Source organism: Rhyacophila brunnea, unplaced genomic scaffold, assembly GCF_057557595.1.
Source record: "Rhyacophila brunnea isolate RB1 unplaced genomic scaffold, BYU_Rbru_1.0 scaffold_1, whole genome shotgun sequence".
Taxonomy (NCBI): domain Eukaryota; kingdom Metazoa; phylum Arthropoda; class Insecta; order Trichoptera; family Rhyacophilidae; genus Rhyacophila; species Rhyacophila brunnea.
Genome location: NW_028232751.1, coordinates 45,475,010 through 45,491,374, shown reverse-complemented (window position 1 = coordinate 45,491,374; position 16,365 = coordinate 45,475,010). Strand labels below are relative to the sequence as shown.

The following is a 16,365-nucleotide window of genomic DNA, read 5'->3' as shown; positions in this document are numbered from 1 at the left end:
GTCCTGGAAGTGGCTTATCCTAGTATTGGAAAAGTGGCGAAAATCCTCAAAGTAGTGAATCAGATTTTTGTTAAGAATCTTAAGCCAACGTTACATGTTGAATTTCTCCGGTATAAACAAATCAACAGTTAATATTTCAAAATTTAATAATTATAACATAGCACCTTTAGCATGCAACTCTTACAATAGCCAACACATGATATTCTTTTCATACATACAATCAATTTATTACAATTAACTCATTTTACCAATTTAATATATCACATTATTTCTTTTACAAAAATTGATCGCCATAGTGTCGTTGTGAGAGAACCTTTATCAGTACTGTGGCACATTGATGTACAAGATTTGGCAGCAGCTTGAGACGAATCACAGTCTCAAAAGGTGATGTATCTTCTCCTTCCACTCCCAGATAAGCGGCGACTCTCGCTCTAGACGCGGGACTCATACTCACCTACGTTCAAAGAAAATATCGTTTAATCATCGCTTTTTACAACAATTACCATATTGGAAGTCATTAGTAAAAAAAAACCTTATGAGATATTTCTTTATTGAACTCAAGCTACAAAGAGGACACAGTGCCTAATGGCAGCAGTGTAGTAGTAGTGGTGAAGTATTAAAAGTGAAAAAATCACATTAAAACCCAGACTTTGAGAAATAAGATAAGCGATGAGCCGATAAGATAGTGAAGCTGATTTCTGTTAAGCGTGGAAGCTATCAGATTAATTTATAATTAAAATGGTGATAATAATCTCCATTAACCTGTGGTGAATACTCCTTGGGGGACACCGATCTCGTAGGTTTACTGATTCCAATGCACAGCTCTCCATTTAGAAGATTGCTCTTCATCATATTGCATAATTCAATATCATATTTTTTGACAATGGCAATTCTGGAAGGATTGGCAAATGCCAGCATCTAAAAGAAGAAGAGAGAATCAGGCTTAAATCAGTATCGTCTTCTTTTTTAATAAGCACTACATACAACAGTCCATGATGGCAAGAATTACAGCAATGGAAAATCATATAAATACGCATGCTTGAGAAAGTCTCCTATGTATACGTATTATGACCTCACTGGGAATCTAAATTTTTGATGTGAGGATCCTGTGGGTTAATTAAACTATGTGAACTATCATCGTTGCCATTATTGTAATGAAAACAGAGATAAAAGATAAATTCTAACATAATTTGAAAACACTTCAGAAATATCGCACATCCGGTGCAATGTCTAACCAACTGAAAAAACTATGATGCCTAACAGGACTCGAACCCATATCCACTGGATCCACTGGCCAATGTGCTTTACCAATTGAGTGATGTGTGTTCTACCTAAGCCAAAATTAACTTGAAGTGGTTAATAAATTCTGTTAATTTTTGGCAATCGGCTTTTGTAATTTAAATCAAGGTATAAATTACCTAATTACTTACCGGTGTCAAGATCTCTCCAAAATTTAGTTATAAACGTACTTGCACTTGCTAATAATTTCATAAACTATTTTTTTTTATTCAACGAATAATTCACAAGATTTGAGAATTTAACATTCTTTATTGAACATACATAATTTGTAAACACCTGAGATGTATACCTACTGGAAAAAATATTATGATCATTGGAACTCAAACGTACTGTGGGTTTGACCACTTCATAGAAATGTCCTTATTCCACTCTATCTATTACTAGCTCCAAGGTTGACATATCTTTTTCTATAGTCCAATTTTCTTGGGTGGTTAGGCATCTTACAACGGAGTCATTTCATTTTCACAAGTGAGGTGGTAGTGAAATCACTGTAAACTTACAGATCATAGTGTGATTTCTCTTTTCACATATAGACTAAAATCATTTAATATTTAAATGATATCTTCAATTGTGTGTAGGTAATGAAAATTCGTTTTTGCTAAGTGATTCTGCTCAACACACACGCAGTTTCACTCTATTGGTATGATACATTAATATGAGTAAATATTGAGCCATCTATATACAATCTTTGTAATCTCCGTTGGGACAGAAAAGGGTGATTTAAGAGTTTTTACCTGATCTGTGATCATAATAACTATCGGTGTTTCAGTGGCCATAAATACTCCATGGCAAATGTGAACAATGGTAGATTCCCCCAGTAATAGTCTCCAACTTTGATTGAGAGCACATGCTGAATAGTCAGAGTATTGAGAATGGTACCAGCGAGGCTGTAATAAAATAAATTATTAATATTAATTTATCAGTGTAAGTTGTCATTCAGAATTTTGTGTTGAGCTTAGTTATAAATTTAAACACTGGGCGATTTATAGTAGTAGGTATATTATCTATAAGTAATTTAGATTTTCATATGAATATGCAATTATAAATTTTGCAAGACTGTTTTTAATATTAAGCCGGCGCCCGCTCCTGTCACAAATGTAGTATGCGAAATTTCGCAAAACCACGGGACTACAGCGCTTCTGTCGCCAATGTTGTACGCAAAAATTAGCAGGTCGATAATGTCGAAAATTCAAGACGCATGATTTTGAAATCTCTACCATAATTTGCCTTGTTTTACATACATATAATATTGTCAAATAAATTTTGTTACAATACTAAAACTTCGATGTTTGACATGCCTTCAATAGGCCGTCAATCTTCGCTCATTTAATTTTGGTTTGAAATATGGCCACTTTACTGCGTTTGCGTGATCACTGTGCAAGGAATCACTCTTGTTGTTTTCCGCACAAAATGTCTATTGCATTGTGTGAATTTTATTATAATATTTATAAATATTTTGTATTATTGTTTGTGTTTTTAACTATACCGTTCATATGTATTAAACTATTGTAAAGTGTCTTAACTATATTTTTTTGGACTATTTTACCTTTGTTATCATGTGGGTGTTTGGTTTTGAACTTTTCCAAACTTCAATATGGCTGGTTTAAGTGAGGAATTGGACTCCGGTTACGAAATGTCCGAAGAAGTATTGGAACCATCTGACCTCAGTGATGTAGGTATATCAGAAGAACCGATTGAACACTTGAGAACATGGACATCCGGACCCCATGTTCCAATCGTGTATGAGTTTGATGATTTTCAATTCGGCATAGCAAACAGCAGGTTATATTTTAGATTTTATTATTTATTGTGGTGAAGGGACAGACATAGTGGATAGCCAAAACTTTGGAATTTCCGGAGCTGTTGTGACAACGCTGCTGACCGAGTATCTGGGCAAAGGGCATTCGTTGTGGTGCGATAACTGGTACACAGTTATTCAAGCACCTCCATGAAAATAAAACCAATGCTTGTGGGACTGTACCAGTGATGCCAACCGTACTATAATTATAGTACAATACTATAATTGTAATTCAGCGAAAAATGTAAAATACTATAATTTTACGCCAAATATACCAAAATACTATAATTTTAAAGGATTCGAGACGAAAAATGTTCCTGTACTCTAATTTTTACGCCTTTGTACTATAATCAGCATAGAAAAAGATGGCAACACAGGACTGTACGTAAGAATTGTAAAGAAATGCCATGCTTCAAAAAGCTGAAAAAGGGGGAGACAGAGGCAAAATTAAACAGCCCATTGTTGGCTCTCAAATGGTGTGACAGAAGAGATGTCCACATACTTACAACCATGCACGATGACTCCTTTGGTCCAACCGATAAAACTAATTTTATAACTGGAGAACCCATAATGAAGCCAAAGTCAGTCTCAGAATATAATAAAGATATGGGGACTGTCGACAAGGCCGACATGATGCTCAGCAGTTTGTCATGCATGAGGAAATCTGTGAAATGGTACAAAAAAGTAGCATTTCACATGATTGACCTCCATTTATTCAATGCTTTCAAGAATTTCAGTTAGTCATGATAAAACAATTAGTTGCTAAGTATGCTGTGAACACATTCCGCCCACGGCAAATAATAAAAAGCCTAGAAGACGCTGTCATGTGTGCGAAAATTCAAAAATTAATAAAAAAAACGGCTCTATCTAGATATACGTGTTGTCTTTGTAATGTTGCGTTACGTTGCCTTGTTATAAAATCAACCACTCTTCAAAACAATTTTAAATATGTAAAGTAAAAATAAATACGTAATTCATTAATAATATTTAATAGCTGTTTAAGGGGGGACATGCTCGTCGAAGGTCAAAATTGAGTTTTTATTGTATTTTCAAACCATGATCCTGGACACTCCTTAAACGTTGTAGATAATCTATCTATATAATTTTGAAGCCTTATTATCCTTTATAGTTATTTTAAACATTTGATGACTGCATAAAGTATTTTTGTTACATAAAATAGTATTCTTTTAAACCTCTCGCTCTAATGTTTAAGAATATAGTCATATTTCGGTACATAACTGTGCAGTGGTGTTAAGATTTTTTACGTTTATTAATTTTTAAACGCATTTATGAAACCATTAGTATAATTTATTACGAGATAATTTTTGTAAAATATTCACGATAAAAAATTATATTGATAATCTCTGTGATCCCAAATTTGACAAGAATTAGGCATTTTATTATTAAAAAAATCGGCAAAATTAGCACATTTGAAGATGATTCTAAAGATACTTATTATAAGCTATATCTTTGACCATTCAAGTGTGATAAACATCTTATGAATAATGATTGCTTTATAATAATTATTGACCTAAGAATAAGGTAGTGTTTTTTTGAAATACGCCATTTCTTTTGTCATTCCCTAGTGGTTAAGTTACAACATACGGCCGTAGCCATAAATTGACAAACTATAATTAAAGTATGGAGTAAAATTATGTTAACGTGCGTGTTTGAACATGTACCTAACCGAATTTTTTTTAATTTTTTTTTAAACGGTACATGTTCAAACACGCGCGTCAATATCATTTTACTCCCTACTTTAATTATAGTTTGTCAATTTATAGCTACGGCCGTATGTTGTAGCTTAACCACTGGGGAATGACAAAAGAAATGGCGTATTTCAAAAAAACACTACCTTATTCTTAGGTCAATAATTATTATAAAGCAATCATTATTCATAAGATGTTTATCACACTTGAATGATCAAAGATATAGCTTATAATAAGTATCTTTAGAATCATCTTCAAATGTGTTAATCTTGCCCATTTTTTGAATAATAAAATGCCTAATTCTTGTCAAATTTGGGATCACAGAGATTATCAATATAATTATACTAATGGTTTCATAAATGCGTTTAAAAATTAATAAATGTAAAAAATCTTAACACCACTGCACAGTTATGTACCGAAATATGACTTTATTCTAAAACATTAGAGCGAGAGGTTTAAAAGAATACTATTTTATGTAACAAAAATACTTTATGCAGTCATCAAATGTTCAAAATAACTATAAAGGATAATAAGGCTTCAAAATTATATAAATATATTATCTACAACGTTTAAGGAGTGTCCAGGATCATGGTTTGAAAATACAATATAAACTCAATTTTGACCTACGACGAGCACGTGGGCCGTTAAGTATCTGCCTAAAAGTTTGTTTAGTTTAAAATTGTGCTATATTTACGACCCTATTCAGGGAAACAACATTATGTGTGATAAATTTATTACCTCTTGTGAAGTGTTCTATACTTAAATCAAACACGACCGTGACGAAAATCTAAATGCGCGCCTTGCAGTGCTCCATATACATAAAACAAAATGGCGGATCTGTTTTAAATGGTAAATGGTTGTATAGAATTTATTTGTTCGGATATTTTTGACATTATGACTGATTTATTACGGTTTTTAGGTGTTGTAAAATAATCTGAACATGTCTAGGTGCCTAAAAAGTCATAAAACTCATTTTTTATCGCCATTTTTATTATGAAACACAGAAGATAAACAAACTAAAAAAACTGACTGCGGAGCATGAATTCGTCCTGCTAATGATTACACGCGAGTGCCGGGTTAAAGGAAGCAGATGAGCTATTTTCATACCTTTGGCCGGGGATCCCAGCCAGCCTGTTTGATCAAACCTTGACCAGTGAATGCCAAAAAATCAGCAGTGGCGCTCAATGGCTTGGTCACAGCACCTAAAAGACCACGACTAAATCCGGCAGCCACAGCTAAAGGGTTGCCACCACTATCATATCCTGCTACTATGGCTCCACGGGCAATGCCTCCAAATCCACCTGTGGAGGGAGAAATCAGTGTTGTCCATAATTCGTCGTCATCAGATAATTCATTTGAATTCAAAATAATAAGTGATAAATGAAGGAAACAATCTGAAGAGCTATTGAAATACTGGATCAAATATATCTAATCTCACATGTAAAATGAGCCTATTGATATTATAATATTAATTCCTTACAGCCAACATTAGCTTAATAATCATGCCACAGTAAGAAGCACCGTGTCACGTGTCAAAAGAATTCAATAAACTTGATTATTTATTAGTGGTCATCAGTGACGAAGACTGCCTGTTCAATTAGTAGAGAAAAGGAATAACAACATTCACTTAGATAGTGAGTCATTGTTTTATATATAGTAGTGAGTGACAGTAAAAGTATATAACACACTGCAATTCATCTGGGCGTATTTGACTTTATCACAAATTACATAAAACTGGAAATATGGTCAATTTATATTAAATAATATTTTTGTATACAAATTTCTGAATCTATCGCATTTTTACAAAGCATTAGTGATTTTTATACGAATTTTATTTAGGATTACCAGACTAATAATTCCTTATTAAGTATAGATGTTGTTAGTTTCATGGGTTGTATTTTCAATACTAACAGATTGACAGATAAATCAATATGTACTTATTTGTGGCAATCAATATAGGTAGTTGAAGTTACATTCATTTTGAGATCACATCCATTAAAGCAAAATCCAAGATGACTTGGTATTCACCACATATAACAATTATTTGATCTGACAAGTGTTTTTTGCTCACATTGTAACCTTTGGTGCTTGATAAAGCTTATTAAACAAGCAAAGTATACATTGTATCAAACAATTTTTACATGTGGTGAATACCAATTAGTAACAGATGAATTATATAAAAATGTCATACTGCTTTAACGTTGTTATGAAAACTGACATGATTAATATGGCTTTTGTGTGGTTAATCTTACCGAGTAAGCTGAGTCCTAGGCCCCTAAGTCCCCGGTTGAGAGCCTGTGCCAATCCATCAGGTCTATGCCGCCTTGCTCGTTCAGTCCTTCTTATGTGCTCTTCGTCCAGGCTTAGGCGGTCCAAATTCCTTGCCACACTCCCCATCACCATTCCCAAAGACTCCAAAGTACCTGGGAAAAGGTGAATATGGTTAACAAAACCCATCTTTTCTATCATGGCGATACTGATTGTGCAATTTTTTAGAAATAAATCCTTCGTAGGAAAGCTTCATTTGATACTTTTTCTTTCAATTATTACAATCCGGGCCATGGACTTTAACATTTTATTTATAAGTTATACCCCGTTTACACTTGCGTGGATTTACTGCTGACAGTATGTATCATCGCGGCCATAACAAGACTATGCATGTGTAAACACGTATTGTCATGCAAGTTGCAAGATTGCATGCATGAATCAAAAAAGTTCGGAAGCTTCTGAATTTTCATGCAAAAGTAAGGATTTTTTCGATCTGCGCCTGCGCAGTAGAACGATAGTGGTGAACCTGCCGGCAAAAAAACAAACTAAGTACACAACAGAAACGCATTTCGAGGTAAACCGATTTTTACGACATGTCAAATAGTACCAGAAATTGACAACATCGAGTCTCGCTTACTCTTGAAGAATGAGATTGGAGAGACAGTCATCACTTTTACATATAAACAGTTATTGTCACGATAGTTTAAAATACACACTATTGCTGCCAGTAAATCCATACACATGTACAGGCGCTATTATTGATGCAATCACTGTTAATGTCATTATTTTCAAATAATATGCATGAGATTTAATAGTCTTCGATCCCATTATTTAACAGCGTTTATTCTGAGTTCTCCGAATGAATAAATTAACAGCCATTATCAAATCCAAAACCACGTCACACAACGTGGAATAAAGCTCTTGCAAATTCAACCATTACAGACAATACTGAGATGCGGATAATGATGAAATAATTCATCAGTTTCCATAAATAATTAATTATTTGAACATTTTAATTATTATATTAGGTACCTATTGGAAATTATAGTAGTACATATCGACGGGCCCCAAAAAAACCGCTATAAGTCTGAAATCATAAATGTTCAGGAGAGCGAAAAAACTAAAATTTTGACAGTTTTAAATTCATTCTATAAAATGAGTAAGTTTTTTCCAATATGATTTGAGTTAATCGGAGAGATACTATTATAGTCTATATTCTCATCAAAATTAAATGATGATTAATTAATTAACAGCTGATATAATGTCCAAAAATCGTTTTTATTTGGAATAATATTACGCACTTTATATTTCGACTCGATTCAACATGCTTTTGCGCGCGCGGACGAAATAGATTACTGACTCCGCATAACAGGCTCATATTCTAAGATAGAAACCTTGTTTTACGTTGCATTTTTCTTACTCTATACGATTTTATTAATTACAACTATAGTTATAACACTCTTTTACGGAAAAATCGACATTGCGCGATATTTAAATCAATTTCAATTCAATTTTAATTTATTTATTTTTACATATTGTGGACAATACAAATTATAAGTTTAAGACGTTCACAACATGACATAAAAAAAGAGATAGATAGTATGTTATTAAACAGTAGAAATACGTACATACAAAAATATTAATTATATAGGTACATGGAAATACACCCGATGAGTTAAGCAGACCCTATTTTAAAAATTTATAAAATAACGTCCACCTATACTCATCTTCACGTAGGTGGAATATATCAACACCCGAAGCAATTTCGTTGAACATAGTTATCGCCCTCCCAATCGGCATTACCGGTGGCAGGTTGGTTCTGCACCTTGGGAGAATAAACAACTGATGTTCTCTATTTCTAAGATAGTTATCAGGGACACACAGGTCAACACTGCCCAGAATGGCAGAGTTCTCATTTATACCTCGTATAAGTCGAAAAAAATACATAGCTAAATAAAGATTTCTTCTAAATTGCAAACTGCAGTATGTAAGCATGCCTAAGAGAAAGTCAGTGGGATAAAGCCACAGATAGTATCCGTACAATCTCAAATAAAGGAGTCTCAAGAATTTCTTCTGAACCCTCTCCACCATAAGGCCATACTTCAACTGATGCGGTGCCCAAACAATAGACCAACTCTCAAGTCTGCTTCGAACTACAGAATTAAATAAAAGTTTTACAGTAGTACATAGTATCTATAAAATCTTAACAAGGAATATATGGACATATTGATATATATTTTTTTTATACGGAGTTTTTATAATTTAAAAGTATTTAAGTATGATTTTTTATATGTTTTTGCAAATTATTATTGATATTTTTATAAATAATCAGAATATGTACATTACGAAATAATAAACATTCAGGAAAAATGTTTATAATGGAATAATAAAGAAGTTGTGAGGACATTAGTACATAACACTACTAACTACACGATCAATAAAATATCTATTTTTTATACCTACTTTGTAACAAAATTTTCATTAAAAATATAGAATAGATAGAAAAAAACAATATAATGTTAATGGTCATGTATATCGCTAGAACAATTTTAATTTAATTAATATTCAATACAATTATCGAAACCAGAGAGATAATATATTTCATCAAACACATCATTGTAAGTTCATTAATAGTTTACATAAAGGATATACTGAGTGAATGGCTATCAATTAAGTTAGTAAATATCACTTTAGAACACACATAATTATCATTGTTCAATACAAAAATACAAAGATATTAAATAACTAGTGGAATTGGAAGTGGAGTTAAAACATAATATTATAGGTATAAGCATCGGCCTATAATATTGTGGGTTCCGAGTTCGAATCATGGGTCTGAAAAATAGATAAGTACATATTGTTTTTCAATTTGTGCTCGGAGTCAGAGTGTGTACCTACCTAATAGGTTGAGCAAGTAGCTGACATCCATTTCTCGTAAAAACAAAACCTGTTTATATAAACCTCAAATCTGTGGGGGGCCATATTATGATCTCATTAGGATCGGACATGATCGGATATTTTAGGTAGGTACGTTTTTAATTGCAAAACAATTTGTTTTCTAGTGATAGGTAATAATATTTAATTAAAATATGTCGTTGTCTGCTGGGTATTTATTTAAATTAAGTTTATTTATAATGACATACTAGTTTTTACTCATCTAAATAATTGAAACAATGAATTATTATAATGATATATCCATATCGTTTTCTATTGGATATTTGTTTAATATCAAATAATATAATAATTTCAAACTTAAACATTACCTACACATTGTTTTTTGGGTATCTAAGTAGAAGAGTAATTAGTCGAAAATAGTTGAAGAAAGCTTGTGGAGGTCTTTATTTTGCGGTGGATTGAAATTGGCTGATGAATTAAAATGAATATTTAAACACTATTACTGAGTAGTTTTTTAAGTACCTACCTATATTAGTACAAAATAATTCTTTTCTATTTTGTTTGTTTTATATTCAATAATATAATATTTTGATATTAAAACACTAGTACTAGTGTAATACTCATCATCATCAGGGGCGCGACAACCCGGTGTGGGTCCTGGCCTCCTCCAACAGCTCCCTCCACCTGTCCCTATCCAGTGTGGCCGCTTTTCAATTTGGTACCCCCAGAATACGGCAGTCACTAGCAGCTCCGTCTAACCAGCGAATCTTTGGCCTCCCTCTTCTTCTACGTCCTATTGGATTGCTGGACATCACTCTCTTTGCCGGTTCATTGTCATTCATACGGTGCACATCACCTAGCCATCGCAGTCTTCCAATCTTAATTGATTGAACTGCGCTGCAATCTTCGTACAGCCCGTAGAGCTCAGCATTATATCTTCTCCTCCAATTGGTGCCATCCCTGATCGGTCCATATATACGGCGGAGATTTTTTCTTTCAAAGATGTTCAGGGCTCGTTCATTTCGCAGAGTTAATGTCCAGGTTTCCGATGCGTAGGTGAGCGCTGGCTTTACAAGTGTCTTGTAAAGTGTGCTTTTAGTTCGACGAGATAGTAAGCGGGACTTAAAATGTCTTAACAGACCAAAGTAGCATTTATTCGCAGACATGATTCTCTTGTTGATTTCTTCTGTAATATCATTATGTCGAGTTACAAGAGATCCAAGGTGTATGAAACTGTCGACCATATCACACTTGTATGCACCAATATCTAACTTTGGTGCGACTTCTCGTGGTGTGACATAGACAGGCGTGTATTTAGTTTTTGCCTCGTTTATTTGTAAACCCAGTGTAATACTAGTGAGTAGCTTTTTAACTAAAAATGCATTTACCTACTGCAAATTCCAATATTTTCCGAAGATAAACCAATATATTTTTCGAAACTAATGTCATACGTCAATATAAACCATGCCGTATATTAGGATCTCCGTTAAAGACTGTTATAGCAAGTATAACAACCTTCTTATTCGTAAAATAAAACGCAGTACACTTTTTTTATTGATATATGACTATACTCCTCGGATATTTATGTGAACACAAATTTGGTCGATGCGATATGTAGATATAGAGCACCATTGTCGAAAACCTAACTTTGTCAATTTTTATGCTAGAGACCTGAAATTTTTACAGGACATGCACAAAAATATGATATTATAAAAAGCTAATAAAACTTAAAACGTTATTTTCAGACTTATAATGGTTTTTCTAGGGCACGTCGATATTATTGTATTAAATTACATATTATAGGATATGTACGCATTTGTGGACTTGTATGGTAATTAGAAATAGACACCAATTATAGAAAATAATTAATACTATCGACCGACGGTACTTGATGGAATTTGAATTTAAATTCTAAAAATTTAGGAACCGATGAATCTGTGAATACATACAGATAATTTTGAAATTCGATCATGGAATATAGTTAACAATGCATAAACAAATACCTAAAGCTACATGTCGTAGCAGGGATCCAGAGCCATAAGACATTCCTACGAGGAACCCCCACGGACCTTGCATAAGACCGCGGCAAGGTTCACGGACGAGGTCTCGAAGACCGGTGCTGACTCTTCTCACCAGGCCGGCTGGACTTCCAAACATTTCTAATGATCCAACAACCCACCCTGAAAGTAGAAGAAAATCAAATCATGTTCTGTTTAGTAATTTAATATTGCTGATAATAATATAAGGATAACTACTTTTATGAAATTTAAAATATTTTAAGTAAACATTTAATCGAATACACATTACATTTGAATGACATTTATTGACGTTAATTAAAAACTCTTTCAAAGTAATATGGATCTAAAGATGTTGAAGAAAATCTTTGTTTTATGCAGTTAAAGTTTTTAAACAATGTATTATGAAAGTTAATCTGAAAAAAAGATTACCAAGACCAATGGTTAAATTAGCTGATAGTAATTTCGCATTACAAATTAAATTGTAGTAAGCTTCACTTTTAGATATTATTAAAACAAAGTTTTCTTAGACTAATGATTAAATTATCTGAAAAACATTTCATGTTGGTCGTAGTAAGATTCATACTAGTGCTGAGATTTATTTGCCGAGATAAAATTCCTTCCATTAATGTTACAAACTGAAATGAAGTTTCTTGTACAATGGAACCAATGTTACCAATTCAATGTTTTAGAATTGGCGTCAAATGTTGTAATACAAAAGGTTTGTATTAGTCCTTTATTATAGTACAGTACTCTCTCAGTAATCCGCCACCCCAAAAACCAAGTGTCCAATTAGTGAAAGCGGCGGATTATAGTGCATACATACAAAATATGGTAAAAATTAAAACAGGTATTTCGTAAAAATAGTTATTTTGAGAAATTTGTACCAACAAATTGCAGTTTTATTTATAATCAAAATCAAGTATTTACTAAATTATACATATTTATTAACTAAATATTAAACAGTAAATCACTTGACCACTATATTAAGCAGACCAAGCCAACTGAATGGCTACGAATACAACCTCAATATGATGGGCAGATCCAAACACATTGTGAAGAAAGAATTTGACCACTTCCAAAGGGCCGCACTAGAGATTGGCTTAAGAGTAAATGAAAACCAAACTTAAGTCATGGTACAAAGCCGACAAAATCAGAGTAGGCTGGGCCAGAGTTCCAGTTTTGGAAACCATCAATTTGAGGTTGTCAACCGGTTCACATAACTGGGTTCCAATATTACAAAAGAGAACGAGGAACTGGAAGAAATAAAAGCCCATATAACCGCTGCAAATAAATCGTACTTCTCATTGCTGCCCATATTCAAATCCAGAAATGTCCACAGAAAAACCAAGACCCGGCTCTATAAAACCGTCATACGCACAATCGTTGCATAGGGTGCGAGTCATGGACGCTAAATGTGAAAGCAGCTGAAATGGTGGATTGCTTTGAGAGAAAGATCCTGAGGCGGATATACGGACCCATGAATGATGGTGGGGAGTGGAGAATTAGGTACAACACGGAACTATACCGGTTATACCAAGATTCAAAACTCTCTACCTTCATAAAACTCCAGAGGCTGAACTGGGCAGGCCATGTCCAGCGCATGCCTGAGTCACGGATACCGAAGAAGATCCTCAAAGGAAATCCAGGGGGAAAAGGCCAGTGGGAAAGCCACGCACACGATGGGGTGGCAACATTACAAAAGATGCCAACCAGCTGCTAAAAATCATGAACTGGAAAAGATGTGCGGAGGACCGTTCCGGCTGGAGGACGGCGGTGGAGGAGGCCAGGGCTCGACTTGAGCTGTAGCGCCATCGAAGAAGAAGAAATCACTTGACACAACCAGTTGTTCAGTGAGGTAGATATTCTTGAATGGTTTAGGATTCCTGGCTTTCCTTATGACCAAAAGCTTGCAGTGTATGTCCCGGTGTGTGCAAAGTGTCCCGGTTGCATTGGAGCACGGCATAAGAATTGTGATGCGGTCCCTGGTACATTACTTTCTTCGCGATGAACGTACGTTTTACGAAGGAGAAGTTTCCAAAATAAACCCGTCTCATCTGCGTTGTATACTTGTACGCGGCGGACTACTGAATTTGACAATCGAATACCGGCGAATTATAGAGCTTAATTTTGTGCTTTCAACTAGTAAAAATAACAGCTGATTATAGTAGTTGTCGGATAATCGAGCGGCGGATTACTGAGAGTGTACTGTAGTTTAATCTCTGCAGAGATTAATATTTTTGCCTTTTGAAACATTAATTCTTATAAAAGTAAAGTTAAAGTTGGCTGGTTAGTGACAGTTGGTATTTAGTTATGTTAATTCAAAACGTGGACCAAACAAACATCAGCATTCAGTTGTATGATTGTAGTGTGACTCGGGCGCGGATTTACTTCGCACACTGACCAGCCCGAGTCTCACTCGGGCGTTTTTTTTCTCTTCTTGACAGGAATGTTTATCACGAGCTACATTCGGGAAGATCGTATTTCAACTTGTCACACAGTTTATTATTTGTTTTGACTGGTATTTGAGTGATATACGAGCCATATGACATAATAAAAGCTTTATTTACTGCCGGGCAGAGCGGGCCTGAGTATATATATTTCATAGTTATTTTTGTGTTAGGTATGTCGCATGTTATTGTAATTTGAATTTAGTTACTTTTGTTATTTTTGAGCACATTTTAGAAGTAAGTTCGTAAGAAATAAGTATATATTATTCATACTTATTAGCTTCATTTTAGTTACCAACCAATACCACCTACGGCGAATAAAGAAAGGCCTACTAGACGTGCAAAGTATGCTGCTCACATATGAATGAAAACGACAAACGAATACGGAAGGAGACGAGATTGTGATGTAGGGTTGTGTATTGAATTTTTCAAAATTTGCCATACCAAAGACTTATTAAAATTATTTCCGTAAAATTTAAAACATAAACCTACATATCTGTTGTGATAAAATGTAAAAAAAACATGTAAACAATTTATAATAAAACGTTAAAAGAAAATTTGACATTTTTTATAAAATTTTAAATATTGTAAAAAAGTGTTAATTTAATGTGAAAAAAAGTAAAACAAACGTAAAAATAAAATTTTTAATAAATCGTTCAAAAAATGTTTAAAAAAATATCTGACAATTTTTAGACACTCTTTCTCACCAAAATCTAGCTGGGAAGTGGTTAAAATAAAAAATGAACAAACACTGAAAACGTAATTTGGGCCAGCGAAAATGACGAAATATTGATTGATTTTGTAAAAAACAATGAAGCTTTATATAATGTGAAGAGCAAAGACTATAATATATAGAATAACCCAGTTAAAACAAAATCTGTGGAATAATATCAGAAGTTAAGTCATCTCTTATACGATTCAGTACATAATCAAACAATACTGGTATTAAGCGAAAGTATTGCCTGAATTTTTCCTCATTGCAGCGCAGATGGCGATGCACTAAAATTTGAAATGCACCCTCTGTAACACGATTTTTAAATATCTCACTTTCCTCCAGATGACAGTTTTCATCTTCCGATGAGTCCTCATCTTACAAATATACTAATACTGCTATGTCTAGATCGTCCACTTTCCACCGCAATTCGCTCACTGACCGTTGTGCGTCTTTTTTTTAATTTACATCTCTGGTTACCGTTCTTACGGCTGTTTTATTACGTCCCCCACATCACGTCATGTTACGGCCGCTACATATCGGCACCACTTTCTTAGGAAATCCTAGCTTTACGCATTGAAATGTAGTGTGTGGTTATCATTAAGCGGTTTTTTAATATCCTGCAACTGACCGAAACCGAATATGATTTCTGCTAAGTAATGCATCATGAGAGCACGTCCAAGTTGATAGCTAGATGTGGATACGTTCAATCGTTCGAAGTTTGCAAATTGTAATGGGCTATGATCTACTGCAATGTAGAAAATTACCTGAAATCAAAGAAAATTTTATTTAAAATCAACAAATAAAAATGTGTCCAGTTAATCTAATTTGAAATGTCTAAAAACACAATATGATAATAATAATATTATCAAAAATGAAGTACCTCATCGTAATCAGTTTTATAAATGATTTATTCAATAAAACCACTTATAAAGCAACTGTTAAACTATTTAAAGTGTATATTAACTTGATGTGAATTTATAATTATTAGAAATGCAGAACAATACCGTGTGCCCAACCCAAATTAGCTAAAATAAAAGAGCACCCGCTAATCCTTGGGCACTGCAGACGTACCCATAAATAAAAACACACATGTGCGTCTACACCTTAAAATTCATTTCAATGATTGTCATGCGTGTCATTAAATTTTAAATATTTAAGATGTAAATTAGTGGACATAAAAACGTAATATTGGATAATGAAGTAAAATCCATTAAAG

At 33.7% G+C, this 16,365-nt stretch overlaps 1 protein-coding gene across 2 annotated transcripts in view; it reads right to left on the bottom strand.

Annotated features, from left to right (window-relative positions):
* The window catches only part of Vps13B (vacuolar protein sorting 13B), a 150,800-nt gene continuing 134,435 nt past the window's right edge, over positions 1–16,365 (bottom strand). For both annotated transcript variants that reach the window (XM_085944956.1, XM_085944964.1), the window contains exons 73-79: positions 15,778–15,913; positions 11,973–12,149; positions 7,059–7,229; positions 5,914–6,107; positions 2,034–2,186; positions 763–918; positions 1–454 (exon numbers count right to left, since the gene is read on the bottom strand). In XM_085944956.1, coding sequence (XP_085801082.1) covers positions 275–454; positions 763–918; positions 2,034–2,186; positions 5,914–6,107; positions 7,059–7,229; positions 11,973–12,149; positions 15,778–15,913 — 1,167 coding nt within the window. In that variant the 3' untranslated portion in view covers positions 1–274. The remainder of the gene's footprint in view (positions 455–762; positions 919–2,033; positions 2,187–5,913; positions 6,108–7,058; positions 7,230–11,972; positions 12,150–15,777; positions 15,914–16,365) is intronic.